An 18,574-nucleotide genomic window follows, 5' to 3' on the forward strand; every position below is an offset into this window, starting at 1 on the left:
CCTGGCAACCTATAAGAAGAATTAATGAAAATATCCAAAGATCTATGCCTAAATGGCTATCCTATCTATAACAATTCCATTTGTTAGTGCCATATCCAGAAAATTAGCTCTTCTTCTAAAACCATATAATATCAGAGTAACCTTCAAACCCATTGAGACCATTCAAAAGTTTATAAGATCACCGAAAGATAGCCATCCTTTCTACAAATACTCTGGAGTTTATAGCATACCTTGTTCCTGCAGTATTAATTACATTGGACAGACATCTAGAAGTTTTGATACAAGAAAGAAAGAACACATAGGCTATGTAAGGAATAACAGACAGGATATATCAGGCCTTTCTTCACTTTGCCTCTACCAACCATAATATTGAATAGGATATGAGTCATATGCCCTAAATAGAAGACAACTACCATTCCAGAACATTTAAAGAGGCTGCTACAGTCGCCTGCTGAAGGTAACTTAAATAAGAATCAAGGCCTAATCTTACCAGATATATGGAAAACTCTAATCATATCATTTAACCAAAAAGAAACGAACTTTCATGAAAATGACATTAAATATCTCAACAAATAAAATGTTGCACTTGTGACACGCATATTATATCATTGTATCACGCACAGTGATAACTTTATATAATTTTTAGAATTGTCGATTAGTTTCCTAGTTTTTGTTACTTTCTATTGCTTACCAGTGTATTCCTTTGAAAATGCTGACAGATATCAGTCAGTGAAACGTTGGATATTAAATATTTACTTGACTAACATACAGAATTAAGTCTTTAATTTATTAATATTAGTAGTCAAGAAAAAGGTCATAATAATAATTATTATTATTATGTGACACCTCCAAGGACTCATTGCAAGAGAGCGCTGAGACCAAAATTGTGTCAGCCTTTCAAGTGAAGGATTCAAAACCTCTTAAACTATTCATCAAATTGCTCTGACCAGCTGCTCATGCAAGATTCTGGAAAATATGGTCAATTCCTGTTTTATGGTTTTTGGAGAGAGAAAATCTTTTTTCTAGAACACAATTACCTTTTGCCAGGTATCCAGAAATATGCTCTCAGAGAAAATTCTGTTGTGAAGATGCAACAGCTGATCCATGGATGATGGTGAGAATTTTTATCAACTTGTAATAGATATTATCTGGTCCAACAGCAGTTGGATAGCACTCAAGCAAAGCAGCTTTCATTTCCTCTTTAGTGAATGGACCGTTGTATTTTTCAGTGCTGTGCAAAGAAAATTGGATTTGTTGTTTTTCAGCTTTGCTTTTTAAATGGCAAAGGAACTTGGAATGATAAGAAGATACTGCTGGAGTTTTAGCAGAAATCTCCCTGAGTGTGTCAGAAAATAATCACTGCTGGATGGTATATCTGCCTTTAATTTTGTGGATTTTATTCCATCTGTTATGGAAGATGGGCAATGGATCTAGGATTCCTTTTGAATGACAGACACGAGATGCATCTTTCTTGAGCACATTCAAAAAGCAACAAGGTTAATTTTCATGGAGTATCTTCAGAAGATATCACACTCTTTTCTTCTGAGTTTCTTTGACTGCTGTGCAATTGTCATGCCACCACAGCTTATTCCACACAACTAGAAGTTTTATGAATTGCAAATGTGGCAGCTTGTGTGATACCCTCTATCACATAATTCACTGCACTGCTGATGGAAGAGCCCATTGCAGAATCAAATTCTGCTAATGAAGAGAAGGTGAACCAGTTAGCTTGCTCAATTTTTCATCTTCATATCCATGATGGAGTGCAATGGTTGCCCATGCAGAAAAGTGGAGATTATGGGAAAGCGATTGCTCCCAAATAAGTTCTTGTCAGTTTCCCACGTGAAAAGTGGGAAAAGGGAGTGTGAGCAGATAGTTAAAGTTTAGGGAATCAAGTATAATTGTGTAATTCAAAATGACTTAATTTTAAAAATTCTGTCTGATCCTAATGAACTGTGTGTCTAATGTCGATGTTGAAGAGGGATGGCAAGGCTTCTCATGCCATCCCTCTCATACCATATTGTTAATAGGATTCCAAATGAGAGTTGGATAGCAACTGCTTCTATTTTGCAGAGTGGGACTTGCTGGAAGATGGGGTATGGTTATCCATAAGGATGTAACTCTTCCATGAGCAGGTCTATCCTTTCCTGTCCTTATGAATGAATGCCAGTATTTTATAATGCTGGATCGTCTCTAGGTTTTAGGTATGTTTCCTGCAGGCAGAAGCATATCAATTTATACTTCTGCAAGAGGGACTCGATGTCATCACTGTTTGATGGAATTCATGACAATTCCAGCATAGGAATGGTTTTCATTATTTCTTTTTGGTGGTATCATCAGGCTTCCTGTGTTGACTAGTTTTGTTTTCATTAGCCTTGGATTTTTTCTTTTTTGAGAAATGAGGATGGCCAGTATCCATTATTTCTTCTTCATCAGCAAAAATATCCAAAAATCAACAAATTCTACTCTCTCTCTCTCACTCTCTCTAAGGCACCAGGTACACGGATTATTTTATCCTTTTCAAAGTGAATGGAGGTATTCATGCCATCTGTTGATGGTTCATCTATTAAAAGTTCTTGAAGCATGTCTTTGACTCCCTGTAGTACATGTTCCATTATCTTTTTTATTAGTGGATTTTCATGTAGTAGTACAATCTTTGGTGTCTTAGGAGTGAGTCCATATCAAATTTTCTCCTTGATCTCTCTAAGGAGATGGCAAGCGATTTCCATATCCTTCAGGGATGTTGTAATTGTGAACAGGTGGAATTGGTATACAGGGTGACACTTTTTTTTACAGCTGCCTTCTCAGTGTAAAGAGGGTTTAAAAGATGTTGCTGCCACTTTTGTGTTGTATTGCCTTTTTTGCCTCTTGATAAGTGACACAGCTCTGTTTTTATTTATTTTTTAATCTCCTTCTCATTCTCTCACCTTTGGCATGTTTGGAAGTAAGCTAGATGGTCTCCCTCACAATTAAAGTATTTTAGTATTTTGCTATCACATGGTCTTACATGTTTCCATGGTCTTTATTGCAGCATCAGGCACAGATGGCAGAGCTGTGACAGGCAGTTTGAGAATGACCATACTTTTGACATTTAAAGCAGCACAAGGGGTTGGGAATGTAGAGCCCAATTAGGCTCTACATCCCAAATCCCTTGTGCTGCTGTTGGTGGTTTAGGTGTATTGAAAAGGACAATGTTTCTGATGGAAAGGCAATCGTCCCTACATATGAGTATTCTTTTCATGGCTGCCACTCCTTGGTCTTTCATTTTGGAGCAGATCTCCTTGTCTAGTATGTTGTGGAGAGCCCACTCTGATATTACACCTCTGAAAAAGTTTGAAGTCTTGTGGGGGCAACTGTAATTGGTATTCCCTCAACAGATGTTGCACACTGTAACTTTTCTGATTATATTTTTTGATTAGTTCATGCTTCAATAAGTACATCTCCTGAAAAGAGCTTCTTTATGGACTTTGGAGATACTGCCAATCCCCTCCAAACCCTTCTGGATGAAGAAGGCAACATTTTTTCAAGAGGGGCATTACTCTGTTGAATGTACTATCAAGAAAAGTGGTGTATTAATTGCAGTTTTGATGTTTTCTGCTTCTTATTCTGTTGGTGTTTCTATGGTTTCATGACATGGTCAGAGTGCAATGAGGGCCTTGATAAACAACAGGATGAAAACTGTTCATTTTCTGGAGGAGTTTAGTTTGGTACTAGAGCTATTCATCCATCATGGAGTGACAAATGGATGTCTACTCTTGCAAGGAATAAGTGTGCCTGGAGTGGAATGCCAGGGGCTATTCTGGAGATGCTATATGGGCACCACAGCAAGCCTTGAGCCCTGTTCATGGACCACAGAGGAAGGAGACTTACTGTGACACCCTTCACCCTTACAGGCAAGTTCACTAGCCAATTGATCCTGACTAGGCCATCCAAGATCAACCAGGCCAAAGTAGGCAAGACTACCAGGATCCCCCCTTTCTGGATATACACAGGGTGAATCACATGGACATGGCAGCAAGGCATTGGATCTTAGTGATGATGGTCTGGAAGACAGGATAGCAAAAAAGACTGGAGAAATAGAGCAAAGAGTACAGGAAGAAAAACATAGAAAAAAAGTGGGGATGAAAAAGGCCAGCACCATCACTAGGAGGCCCCCCCCCCTCCACCATGAACAGACACCTCATATGGAGGGATAGATGCTGTGGTCCTTACAGAGGATCTTGATAAACTGTGTGGGTGGGCAAGAGAGCAAAACTGTTAAGTTAATGTTGTAATGTGTAGTCTTAAAATCTGACAGGCAAGGATGGAATGCAAAGTATACAATAATGAGAAAATTTTGAAGGAGGTGGAAGAGATGAGAGATCTGGAAGTGATAGTGGACAGTGATTTGAAGTTTAGCAATCGCATTGCTAAAACTGTGTGAACATCACAATCAACAGATTTTAATAATGATGATGTAGAGTTTGACATACAGAGCAGAGAGATTACAGTTCCCTTGTATAAGGCCTTGATCACACAGCCTATGGAGTAATATGGTCTCCTGGTTTTCATGGACAATGAGGATATCTTAGAGAAGATTCACTAAATTGATGTTGGATGTATGAAAAATGTATAAAGACAGATTGAGGAAATGCAATTTGCAGAGCCTTGTATATAGATAAAGGAAAAGGAGATATAATTGAGATGTACAAGTTGGTGAGATATTGTTAGCAGATTAATGTGGAGGAGGTTTTTCATAGAGTAGGGGAGACAAGGGTAGAACAAGAGATCATCAGGTAGATGAGATACCAGCCAATAGGAGAAACTATACTGGCTTTCATAAATTAAGGAGCAAAGAGAAAAATTGCAATAATTTGGTGGGGGAGGGGAGGGGGAAACCATAATGAAAGTCAGGTACATTATGTAAGAAGTGACAGTGGTTATCACATACAAATGAGTGGCACTGTCAGTGGTATATGCAAATGAGCCATGGCATAAAAAGCGGGCATTTCAGAGTGCCTTTTCAATTTGTGTCGGGAGTGAAAACAAGAAATTTTATGATAGCAAATTTCTTCGATATGGCTGCAAGACATCATTTAACAGATGAATTCTGGTGCAAGCCATCGCAAGACTAGAAGCTGGCCAAAGTTAGGCAGAGGTAGCCAGATGGTTGCATGCGAGTCATTCTGCAGTTCACAGACTGTTGCAACCAATTTCAATAGTCATAACAACATCCCAGAGGTACAGTGAAGGAAGGCCATAGTCTACAACTGCTGTGGGTGACCAATATTGCTGATTGTCTGCTCATTGAAACAGGAATGCTACCTTGGCACAGATAATCAGTGATATCAGTCACCAATTGCAGTTGCAGCCAATGGCCTTCCTTCACTGTCAAATCAGCTATGATCTGACCTCACATCATCTACAAAGAACATTGCTACTTGCTTCCATTGTATGCAGAAGGCTTCACAAAGGTGGTCTGTATGCTAGGCAACTGGTAGTCTGTGCGCCCTATCCCCACACAACAGGAGAGTACATTTAAAATGGGCCATGCTCCACATCAACTAGAACCAAGCCCATTGAGGTCAGTACTATTTACAGACAAGTCCCAATTTCCTATACAACGTGATACTATGTATGCTCTGATCCTGAGAGAACCAGGGTTATGCCTTTAGTGTCAATGAAAGGGACACTTATGATGAAGGTTGTATGATGATTTGGGGAGGCATCTTGTGTGGGCACACCAATCTGTTTGTGATTCCTAGTGGAACTATCAATGCTGCAACATAATTAAAGGGTGTGTGTGTGTGTATGTGTGAGGAAAGAGGCATTACACTACATATTTGGGGTAAAGTGGATATATCAGAATGGGAATTAAAACAGATGAGTAACAAGTGAACAAAGTGAAAGAAATGAATGAAGAAAACTAAAGAAGCAAGAGAAAATTAGCTAGATAGGCCAAAGGAAACCCAAATAATTCTTTTGCTATGTAGCAAGTATAAGAAGGACTAACTATGGAAGTAGTGACAGAAGCAGAAGAAATAGTTGAATTACTGAGTGATATCACTTCGTAAAGGTGTATCATCTTGGCAGAAATAATGCAGTGAAAGGTATAACAGGAACTGGTATGGGCACATGAAATAGATGAATTAGATATGCTCAGCATGTGAAGAATTATCAAATGGGTGCTCAAAGAAGGTCAAAGCTAGATAACAGCAACGAGACTATCATGTAGCCTTTTAAGGAATGTGAAGGAATGACCATGGTTTCTGGCGGGGGAGTATTGCCACCTTAAATCCATATCTCCCCTAGTTGTGAAGAAATGCTAACTAGACTTTTAGGTGGTAGATGTCTTTCACTGCCTGGTGAAACACCACTTACCCTGCTTCTTTGGAGGTGCAAAGTGGCTCCATGTTTCTTCTCTAGAGTAGGGCCTCTAGTTTTTGTTTCCTTCCCCTTTTCTTCTCACATGGAGTGTGGGTGATGGCCTTGCTGGAATGCTCAACACACTGTTATCATTATTCAACTAGGGAGCCAGTTTCTGCTCCATTTGAGCAGAAACTCAAATGTTGAAACTGCAGATAGAAAAAAAATCTTCCAAAAAATTAAAAATATAAAAAATAGAACAAAAAATTGGAAATAAATAATAAAAATATATCCCAACCCACCCAAAATTTCTTCTAGTAAAAACATTTCTACATCCATTTCACCAACATTCAAAGCATTGATACAAACATTAGTGATATATACACTACCACTTACAGACATCAAAACCTGATCACTTTCCTAACAGAACCTCAGCTAGCATCTTCCATGGCAACAGCCCACTTCAACTATCTGGACTACATCCTGCATTATGCATTTTGCAAAAAAGGGAGGAACATGTGCTCTTGTAAAATCTGATATCCCTTGTCAAAGGCTATCCACCTTGGAATCCCAACTTTTTTTGATTTGCTCTAGTTCAAGATTTCCTTGCTTCACTTTACAGCCTTCACTTGCTGCTTTTACCATTCCCCTAATTCTGACAATTATGCTGCCCTTTTTGACTACCTATCACTACAAATTGATTTCTTACGAACTAATTAAATTGTAAGATTGTCCTCCTTTGGGACTCTAACATCCATAACTCAAACTGGCTCCCACAGCAACTTCCCAGATCAAGCTGGAAGGGAAGCTGAATCATTTGCCATCAATCATGACCTAACACAAATAGTTAATCAACCAACCAGAATATCACACAATCCTTGTCATTCTTCCAACACTCTGGACCTTTTCTTAACCAGCTCTCCTTCCAAATACACTGACCACAATCTTATTCAAGTCTACTTCTGTACAGTTTGTCCTCCTCCCAATCTCAGCCTTGTACCTTATTGCACTATAATTGTGCCAACTGGGATAACCTCTGGAATTTTTATGTTTTTGAATTTGTGTGAAAGCAGTAATCTTTCCATGGTCAGATTACTGCTTTCACTATCCTGATCCAAACATTTGCACTGAACTAATAACTGAAATAATCCTTGCTGGAATGAGGGCCTTCATTCCCCACTCCACTGGAAACCACGACCTGTATCCAAGATTTGGTTCTCAAAAAGATGTGTCTCTGCAGTCCATGATAAATGCAGCTTATGTTCAATAGCTTAAATTAAAAACTCCAGCTTCTCATTCAGCTCACAACAGCCAAAACAAGTGTAAAAAAAAAGTTATCAACGATTCCAAAGCAGATCAGAATTAAATGTAATAAAACTTGCCTCCTGCTCGACTGGCAGTCAAGCCTCTTGGTCCCTTGCTAAGGCTGTTAGGTGTAACTTCTGCTCTACCTTGTTCCCACCTTTCTTGCATCCTGATGGCACCATGGTAACCTCACAAAAAGAAAAGGCAGACTTCTTGGCACCAGTTTTTTTTTTTGCTCCAACTCTTGCCTAGACAACCATGAATAACCTCCTGTACTACCACAAACTGCCCACTGCATGCTTCTTCTAAACTTTTGTTAAAAGGACATCAGGAAATCCCTCATTAATCTTGATACTAATAAGGCCTATATAAACTATCATATTCTTCTGGCATCTATCCAAAGAATGGAAGTAAGCCTACATTCATCGTGTATCCAAAAGAGAGACAAAGTCAGTCATCTATTTATCAACCCATTGCTCTCACCTCAGTACTTTCAAAAGTGATGGAGAAGGTTATCCACAACCGGCTTCTTCATTACCTAGAGACTCAACAGTTGATTAGTTATCATCAATATGAATTCTGCCATTCTCATTCCACAGCTTACCTCCTAGCTAATTTCACTCAATTTTAGACAAAGTTCATGAAAAGATTTGGAGAAACATTATCACTCTCATATTTCAAAGACATTCTATTGTGTCTGGTATCGAGGCCTCCCTCCTGCACTCTGTGACTGGATTGCCAGCTTCCTCAATGGTTGTTCACTGAGCGCCTTTATCACAGATTGCTTCCTCTCATCACATTTCTCCATCAATGCAGGAGTGCTTCAGGGTTTTGTGCTCTCACCCATGCTCTTTCTTCTTTACATCAATGACTTTCTTGCTCTCTCTGACTTCAAATTCTATTCACAGCTTCAATGATGACCGTACTCTTCATTCCTCTTCTTCATTTGTGAAACACTATAGTAGTACTCTAATGTTAGATGCCTCAAAATCTTCCATAACCAGTGACTTAAACACTAACCTCCTCAACATACTCAAATGGGATGTATACAACTTAGTAAATTTCAATGCCAAAAAAAAACTCAAACCTGTCTTACTACCTGACAGAAAAATCCTACCTCATTCCCTCTTACTTTTCATAATGTTCTAGTTTCCTTTCAAGATTAGCTTTCTCTTCTTGGGTTGACTGACACATTCATATTACATACAAGGCCTCTAAAAAGCTTGTTGTTCTTTTCCATTCTAAATATTACTTCTCTTCCTCTCAACTTCTAATAAAGTCTCAGGTCTGACCAATGTTGGAGTATTGTTCCCACAGTTGGAATGGAGCACCCAGGACCTCTCTAAGAATTCTTGATGATATTCAGAAGAGGGGCAACAGATGACTGTTCCCCTACAGACTCCCTTCAGTCACTTTACTATAGGTTTGATGTTTCTGCACTGTGCCTTTTCTATAGGTACATTCATTGACACTACCCCACTGAATTGGCTGCTACCATTCCTCCAATTTCTTCTAACTATGCAAGAGCTAGATTAGCCACTGGCCAACACTCATATGCTGTCCATGTCCAAACACACCGAACTAATTCCTCATCATCTTCCTTCATTACATCTACCTCTATTCTTTGGAACAATCACCATCACACTACTTTTACCACTGAGTACAACCTCCCACTCTTGAAGAAACATACCAATAGACTACATTTTTCTCCGTAATCACTGTAGTGTTATAGGCCTTGTGACTTTTCACGTGTGCAGTCATTATATATATGTGTGTGTATATATATATATATATATATATATATATATATATATATTAGGATAACCAAGCAATTTTATATGCTTGGTTATTTTAGCTCCTAATCCCAAGTATGCAAACAATTAAGTTTGCGCCTGAAACAAAGTTCAAGTCTAAAGATGGTACAACACCAGGGCAACTCATTGTAAAGGTGGTTAAAGCTTTGATCACTATTCTTAGTATTTTCCCATAATGTAAAGCACATCTCACTAGAAGATGTATACTGCAATGCATTATGGGTGGGGTCACTACCCAGACCGGTTTCGACCTTTTTTGAGGTCTCCTCAGTGAGTAGCTAGACCCTAAATACCAAGGTTTTAGTAATACAAAGCCTTATCAACTTTACCTATATAAGTTGCAACAAGGTGTATTAAGTTTTAATAAAAATCTCTGGAGGAGATATTGATGGGAATAAATTAATTATGGGAATATCCTAATATACAATATACCCAAGTTAAAAATTTATTCCCATATATATATATATATATATACAGGGTGTTCGGGATAAATTTGACATATTTATAATTAATTATATTTTTCCGTAAGTTACATGTATTAACACACACTTCTCTTCATTTAAAAGTTTGGACCCTTCTTCATTCATATACAAGATGTCAGAAAGGATGGATAGCTGGAACCCACCTGAATCATGGAAGATAATAACTTGTATCATGATGATTCCTGCCCACCATCAAAATAAGGATATTACGACTGCTGCCCAATGCTCCCTGAATACAGTAAAAACAATCAGGCATGAACTAGAGACTTGCAATGGTGACTACGAGGATGTAGCAAGAAGAAAGATCCCTAGCAGACGATCTGATTGCGTTCGTACAGCAGAATTCCTCGCAAATCTGCAGGAACAGGTGTTGAAGAACCCTGGCATTGGAATTCGGGCTTTGTTCGTGGAGTTGCTAACTGTAGTCAAGCCCTGGATAACAAGGGTAGCCAATGGTAGGCCGTATGTATGGCAGCAGGATTCGGCCCCTTGCCACACCTCTGGGAAAAGTCAAAAATGGTTGTCTGAAAATTTCTACGACTTCACCAGTCCAAATGTTTGGCCTCCAAACTCCCCAGACCTTAACCCCATGGATTATTTTGTATGGGGCGCAGTTGAAAAAGACACCAATCGCACTTCCAGTAATACAAAAGCCCAGTTAATGGATAAAATTAAAACAGTTTTTGCGGCCCTTCCCAGGGAGACTGTAGCATCAGCTTGTTCGAGGTTCCGAAGCAGAATTGAAGCTGTGATCGATGCTAATGGTGGTTATTTTGAGTAAATCTTGTTGATAGTATTGTAATTAACTCTGCCTGTAATGTTTTTTTGTCAATTCATTAAATTTAATAGATACAAAGAAGATTTTCTTTTTCCTTACGAAACTGTCAAATTTATCCCGAACACCCTGTATATATATATATAATACTGGATACTGAACAAATGAGAATAGGCAATTAGGGATTTAGTTGACCAAATTGTATTCTTATTGGCTTAAAAAAATAACATGATGATACAACATGGTAGGTTTTCATGTTGGCTGGGGTGTTGCCCTGTTAAACAAGGCCCCCCATTATTTTTTGATCCCAACTCAACATCAGCAGAGCTCAAGACTGGTACCATCAACATAAGAAGCATCGATGGAAAGGAAATAGAACTAGCAGAGGGAAAAGTATGACATCAACATAGGTGTTACAAGCAAGACAAAGAAGGCAGATGATATTATATTATTCCAAGCAACAAATACAAGATGTTATATTCAGGCAATAACAATCAGGGAAAAGAAGGAGCAGCTATAGTGTTCAACAGTATACATGAGGATAATCTTTGGAATGGCAAGCAGGCAATATCAGGTAAACTTGATGCGGACAAATATCAGAATGGGGAATAGACATACACATGTTTTGGGGGTAACTTTAGAGAAGAGAGCAAAGCTATATATAATGGTATGTACTTGTGAGATTTCTGTTTAGGATATGGAATAGTTATTATTAACATCATGTCAGAACAAGATGTGCACAAATTCACATAAAGAGAAGATGCAAGACATGAGAAAACTCTCATTGATTATGTTATTGTTGATAGTGATATCTTCATGTCAGTTCAGGATGCAAGAATATACACAGGATATGAAATTGGAAGTGATCAAAATTTAGTTTAGAGCAGGATAAAATTATCTATCATATTGAAAAGGATAGTGTGCAAGAAAGTTTTAGAATGAATCAAAACCAAGCAGCTTTCATAGGTGAACTGTAGACTCAAATACACAAATATCATTCAAGAGAAAAAAATGAAAGAGTTTGAAAACAAGAACCAAACTTTGCAGATTTAGTGGCAGACTCTGAAGAAAACATTGATTCAGTCAGAGAGGCACATGGCAAGGATACAGAAAGCAGAACTCTATGGTTAACTCTGGAAGTTAAAGAAACAGTGAAGGAAAAGAAGAAAGCATATTAAAAGTTCCTGGAAAGTAAGTTGTGCTTTGAATGTGCTCAAACACTTCCTGCTTCCCCATGTTTTTTCACGTGTATGGAGCATGTCCACTTTTATTAGTATTGTTATTGTTGCACAACACCTCCTTGAATCCCAGGACTCATCCACAATGAGCCCTACTACACAATCTAGCTGGAGTATTTTTGTCTGTTAACTACATGTGTTCTTTGTCCAGCTTACCTGCTTTTCCAGGAGAGAAAAACCTTCATCATCATCATGAACCATGGGCTCACTGCCAATTGGTGTCTGATGCCTCCTTCACTATCTTCTTCCACCTTTCTTTTTCCAGTGCACAGTGTCACAGTTTCTGTACACCCATTCTACACCAGTCCTTTATGTCATCTATCCATTCTCCCTCTTCTGTTTACATCATCCATAATACCAAACATGTCTTTATCTTCCAGTCCTCACTCATTCTGCAGATGTGTCCAAATAATTGCAGCTTCCATTTTATAATCTTCTGCATTAGATTCTTCTTTGATTGTATCTTCTGATAGAGCTCTTCATTTGTAATTTTATGTACCATCCTATTCTTAGAATCTTCCTGTAACAAGTTCTTTCAAATGCCAAAATTCTTTTTCTTGATTCCTTATTTATCATCCACATTTCAGATTCATGCACACTAAAGATGCGTGTTTCCAGCACTCTTAGGTTTGTTTGCAGGCTGATCACTTTACTTTTCCAGATGTTATCCATGGTCTTCAGATTTGTTCTTCGCTTTGCAATCCTGATCTTTATTTCTTTTTTATAGTCCAAATCATGTCATTTTACTTCCCAAATATGTGAATTGTTCTACATTTTCTATATCAATTCCATCTACTTGTATTTTTTGTTCCAAGTTCTTCTCACCAAATACAATACCAAATATCAGAAAAACCTTGCTATTCCCATATTTTCCAACTTTTGTAGTTTATTCTTAATAATATTAATATTGTTGTTTAATATTAGTAATACTAAGAGTGTCTTCAGGGTGATATCTGATATCCAGTTATTTGTCCATGATGCTAAGTTATGATATAATATGATAATGGACAAAGCTGATACAGAATTCCTGTAGGTTGACCTGAACGGATTATTCAAGATGAGTACAAATCAATTATATGGACAAATGAATGTCAGTTTAATATTTCAATGTACAATATTATGCATTTTGGACTGAATACACTGCAAACAGAATATTATATTAGTGAAAATTTGCTGCAAATAGTAAGTAAAGCTAGAAGGCTTGGGGATTATAGTGGGCAGAGAATTAAAGTTAAGAAGCTACAGTGGTTTTGCTCCAAATAACACAATGTTCTGTCACTTGAAAAGGATTTGATGAAACACATCTGAGCTAATGTATGTAGAAATGGTCATCTGGATTTCAAGAAGATGGGGAGGCAGGTGAAAAGATTCAAAGATTCAGTGGCAGAAACCAAGATGGTAATTGATGTTACAGACCACATTTATTAACCAAGCAATTAATTAACCGTACAAGTTTTTATATGTTAGTATAGCATATATACAAGTGAGATTTTGCAGCTTATTATAGGTGTATGTGTGTGTGTGGGGGGGGGAAAGAACTCATCGTCATCCCTGGAAGCTGACTGGAGGTTTGGTTATCAAGCATATGAGGTTGAGACTCTTTTCATATAGTGTGGTGAGTTCTTTGAAATCGGCTAATGTCAGATCTTGTGAGTGTGGCTTATGTGAATGTGCTCAAGGAGAGATATAAGTGATTAAAAGGATCCCTTCCTCTCAACAACATTTCATGAAGGAGATTACATGATAACAATAATAATGTGTTAATGTGGGTAATTAAGTAATAAATAATAGCAAAGCATTATACAGAACAATTTCTCATCACTTTTTTTTTTAGATCACTCCCACACATTACAGACTGCAAAGTCTATAGAAAATCAATGCCATATGCAGGCAGGTGTCAAGAGTTTGCAGTCTATTGGTATTATTTTTGAAGAGTTGGAAGTTTATATAAGTTCAGATACAACGAAGACTAAATAGAAGTAGAATGTACCGTGAGTCAACAGGAATGTCATACCTCCACAGGAAAGAAAAAGCATTTCTGTATATAATAACAATTGGTTTCTTCACTTCTTTAATAAAATATATTAAAAAAAAAGTGCACAGAATTACCTGGTCTTCCAGAAATATGTGATTGGCTTTATGAACTAAATGTCCCACTTGAATCACATCACCAAGGTATGGTACTGCATCATGTTCAATTAACAGTGTAAGGACCATCAGTGCTTCTACCATAAGTTGGCGATATTCAGGTTGGGGAATGCTGTTTAAAACATGTTCAACTTCAAGAGCAAATTTTAATTCACCAGGTGTCATCTAATAAGAAAACAATGCATATAATAATAATTTATACGCAATAATGCCAGTTATATAATGAATTTTATTATTATCAGAGAATTACATTATATTATTATGTCCTTTACAATTTCTGTGTCATAAAAAAAATAAAAATGCAGGTTTCAAAAGATATGTAATTTATACTGTTTAAAATTGGGAAGAAATACCAGAGAATTTCAGATGTTAAACCATATCTTTAGAAAGGAACCAATAAAGAGACCTCAAATATCTGATTGGTTCTCAAGTTCCAAATAAAATAGAGTGCATGCGCAATGCTTCTTAAATTTATGGAAATATGTACATTATGAACTGTTCATTGATTGTTCAGGTTCAAGTAGAATTTCTGTTGTGCAGCAAAGACAACTTAAGCAGGTACATATTCAAATTGGTTTCTTCACTGATATCCACTATATCAGTGGTTTCCAAAGTGTGGTAAGCAAGTTGATACGTGGGAGTACGTCAAAAAAAGTTTTATATTGATAGGAAAAAAATTAAGTAATTAATTAAAGATAAAGAATATTACTTTCTTTCATCAATTAAACATATATCTAATATACACACAGATGTTATAAAGATCCTGTAAACTTAAATTTGCAAGTAGTGCACATTGGGCGACTTTGCACACATACTCGTCCATGGCAAAGCTGTCGTGTTTTTTAAAACGAGGGAGTAAATCTCTTACTTCTTATCATTGCCATTGTTTGTAGAGCATCCTAGTGTTGACAAGCCTAACTAGAGAAGGAAAATTGCTTAGTTATCCTGCTATCTACAGATGACACCACAGTTGTATTAATTATTTGACTATTAGTAGTAAGTTTAATGATTTTTTAGTATATATATTGTTTCTATGCAATTCCAACGCCTTTTTGTGCTTACTTTTACATTTACACTAGAAATAGTGAATTAATATTATCAAAATTGCTCACTTTTTTAAAATGTATTTGATATTATCAATAGTAAATGAATTATATTTAAATTTTACAAATTAACCCTCACAAAATAGATAAATGGTTAAAAATATTTCCTCCAAAGAAACCGCGCATTGAAGATAATTATGATAGTACTTCTACATCAGACGAACAACAAGGAAAAGATAGGATTGATTCTTCTATTCAAACAAGTTCGTTATCAGTCAAATTAAGTGACAAAAACATTAATCTGAAACTTAACAAAACCTTGCCCAAGAAAGTTCGAAATTATCAAGAAGACTACTTGAAATGGGGATTTACATCGACGATAGTCAACAATGAACCTTGTCCTACATGTGTATTGTGTCATGAGATGCTATGCAATGGAAGTATGAAACCATCATTATTAGTAAGACACTTAAAAACTAAACATCCTGACCATGAACACAAATCTTTACAATTCTTTGAACGATGTTTGAAGACATGTAATTCTCAATCGAACAACTTAAAAAAAATTCACTAAAATTAACGATAAATATTTGGAGGCATCTCTTGAGGTTGCATTCTTAATTGCAAAAGATCAAAAGCCACACACCATTGGGGAAACACTTGTACTCCCAACTACCATAAAAATGGTAGAAATAATCCATGGAAAAGAATATGCAGATAAACTAAAATGTATTCCCTTAATAGCAAATACTATTGGTAGATGTATAGAAATCATTGCAGATAACTTAAAGAAGCAAGGCAGTGGGGTACTTAAGGGTCAAAGCTGTATAACTGAGAAGAGACCTCCACATCGCCTTTAAAGGAATGTGGAGAACCGACCAGTGCTTCTGACCTAATGTCCAATCCTCACTTTCTTGTGGTGCACTCTGTTGGGTATCTACGTGGATACTGAATGAATGAGGAACGGCTGACAATTTGGGATTTAGCCGACCAAATTGTAATTTTTATTGGCTTAAACTAAATTATAAAATGATGGTACAACATGACAAAATTTCAAGCCAGCTGGGGAGTCACCCAGTTAAACAGGGGCCCCCCGTTGTTTTCACCAGGGAACCAGGATGAACAGCAAAAAGTCAGCTACTGGAACAAATCTGAAAACACACCGCAACTCAACATCACCAGAGTTAAAGATCGGTACTATCAACATAGGAAGCCTGAATGGCAAAGAAATGGAGCTAGCTGAGGAATTAGATAAGTACTAGATCGACATAATAGGGGTGACTGAAACAAAAAAGACAAAAACTGGTGAGATCTTTCTGGGCAATAAACACAAAATGTTATATTCAGGCAATGACAATCAAGGAAAAGAAGGAGTAGCCATAGTGTTCAACACAAAATAAGAGGCTAATCTTTTTGAATTGGCAGTCAGTCTCAAGTAGAGTAATGTGGGCAAATATCAGAATGGAGAACTGGACAATGAGACTTATTTGTGCCTATGGTCCCACAGAAGGTTCTACTAAGGTAGAAGTGGAGGAATTTTTTCATGCTTTAGAAAAAGCAACTGACACAATGAAAAAGGAAAAGTTGGTCTTTGTTGGGGGATCTAAATAGCAGAGTAGGAAATGATTGTGAGACATTCAAAAACATTTTCGGAAAATTTGGAGAAAAGAGCAAAGCTAATAATAATGGCAAATATTTGTTGGATTTCTGCTCAGGACATGGACTGGTTATTACTAACACCATGTTCCAACATAAAAATGTGCACAAATTCACATGAAGAGAAGAGGCAAGAAATAAAAAAGTCTCATTACCTATGTTATTGTTGATAGTGATGTTTTCTCCCTGGTGCAGGACACAAGAGTGTACAGAGGATTTGAAATTGGAAGTGATCACTATTTAGTCTTGAGCAGGATAAAATTGAATTTCATATTGAAAAGAATAACATGTAAGAAAGTTTTAGAGCAAATAAAAGTTGAGCAGCTCTCAAATGTGAACTGTAGAGTAAAATACACAAACATTATTGAAGAAAAAATGAAAGAGTTTAAGAACAAGAACCAAACTTTAGAGATTCAGTCGCAAGCCTTAAAGAAAACCTTGATTAATTCAGCCAGAGATGCATGTGGTGAGGTTGTCTGCAAGGATAGAAAAATCAGAACTCCATGGTAGACACAGGAAGTTAAAGAGGCAGTGAAGGAAAAGAAGAAATCATATCGAAAGTTCCTGGCAAATAAGTCAGCTTGTGCTCTTAGAGAATACACAGACAAATGTAAGAAAGCTAAACACTGTGTAAAACTAGCTAAACAAAAGTCATGGGAGGACTACTTTGGCAAGAACATAAAAAATAAATATCAAGAAGGTGGCAAAATATTTTGGAGGTTATTGAAGAAGCTTAGAAATGGAGGAAAGAGTACTGTAAAAGGAGTTAGAGATGATAAAGGTGACATGAAAACAGGAGAAAAAGATATCCTTGAAGTATGGAGTAATTACTTCGAAAAATTGCTAAATGAAACAAGCAGTGATAGCACAGTGTTAAAAAACACTCAACAGACATACAGTCAGGAATACATATCCATACTTGAAGTAGAAAAGCCATCAAAGGCTTAAAATGTGGAAAGGCAGCAGGAGTAGATGATATTCAACCACAAATGCTGAAGTATGGTGGTTTAAGAGTCTTACAGTGGCTGCACTGCATAGTTCAGAAAGCCTGGGCAGAGGGACGAATTCCCGATGATTGGAGTAGAGCTCTCATAGTACCCATATATAAAAAGGGAAATAAAACTGCATGTGAGAATTGCAGAGGTATTTCCCTACTGAGTGTTCCTGGCAAGATATATGCAAGTATACTTGAGAAACGGTTGAGAAGAATTGTAAAAGAAAAGCTTGGTGAAGAACAAGCTGGATTCCGGCCAAATAGAGGCTGTCAGGATCAGGTCTTCACTTTTGGACAAATAGTGGAGAAATCATGGGAATATAACAAAGATCTCTATTTGAATTGTGTAGATCTGGAAAATGCATATGATAAGGTGCCAAGAGAGAAGCTATTCAATACGCTACAGTTATGGTGTCAATAGAGCATTATATCAAGCAATACTTAGTCTGTATTTGAGTTGTAAGTCAGTAGTTAGAATTGAAGGAAGTACAGGAAGATGGTTTAATGTCAAATCTGGTGTGAGACAAGGATGTACATTATCCCCTCTATTATTCATTATCTGTATGGATCACATTATGAAGGAAAGTGGTATTAAACGTGATATCAAAACTGGAGGTGTTAATGTCAGCTCTTTGCTTTATGCGGACGATGTTATACTTATCAATAAATCCACTACGAGTCTGCAAGATTCCTTGACTAAATTGAATAACTGTTGTAATAAATATGGTATGAAGGTCAGCAATAAAAAGACAATGAAAATAGGCATAATCATTG

The 18,574-nt window shown here is 37.0% G+C and overlaps 1 protein-coding gene across 4 annotated transcripts in view; it reads right to left on the reverse strand.

The window, feature by feature from the left end:
- Window positions 1–18,574, reverse strand: part of LOC150106691 (putative phosphorylase b kinase regulatory subunit alpha) — a 745,167-nt gene that overhangs the window by 31,932 nt on the left and 694,661 nt on the right. For all 4 annotated transcript variants that reach the window (XM_090393281.1, XM_090393285.1, XM_090393284.1 and 1 more), the window contains exon 31: window positions 14,069–14,272. In XM_090393281.1, coding sequence (XP_090249407.1) covers window positions 14,069–14,272 — 204 coding nt within the window. The remainder of the gene's footprint in view (window positions 1–14,068; window positions 14,273–18,574) is intronic.

The sequence above is a fragment of the Typopeltis vanoorti genome, chromosome 5 (assembly GCF_054136105.1).
Source record: "Typopeltis vanoorti isolate ZY-2024b chromosome 5, IOZ_Tvanoo_1.0, whole genome shotgun sequence".
NCBI classification, from domain to species: domain Eukaryota; kingdom Metazoa; phylum Arthropoda; class Arachnida; order Uropygi; family Thelyphonidae; genus Typopeltis; species Typopeltis vanoorti.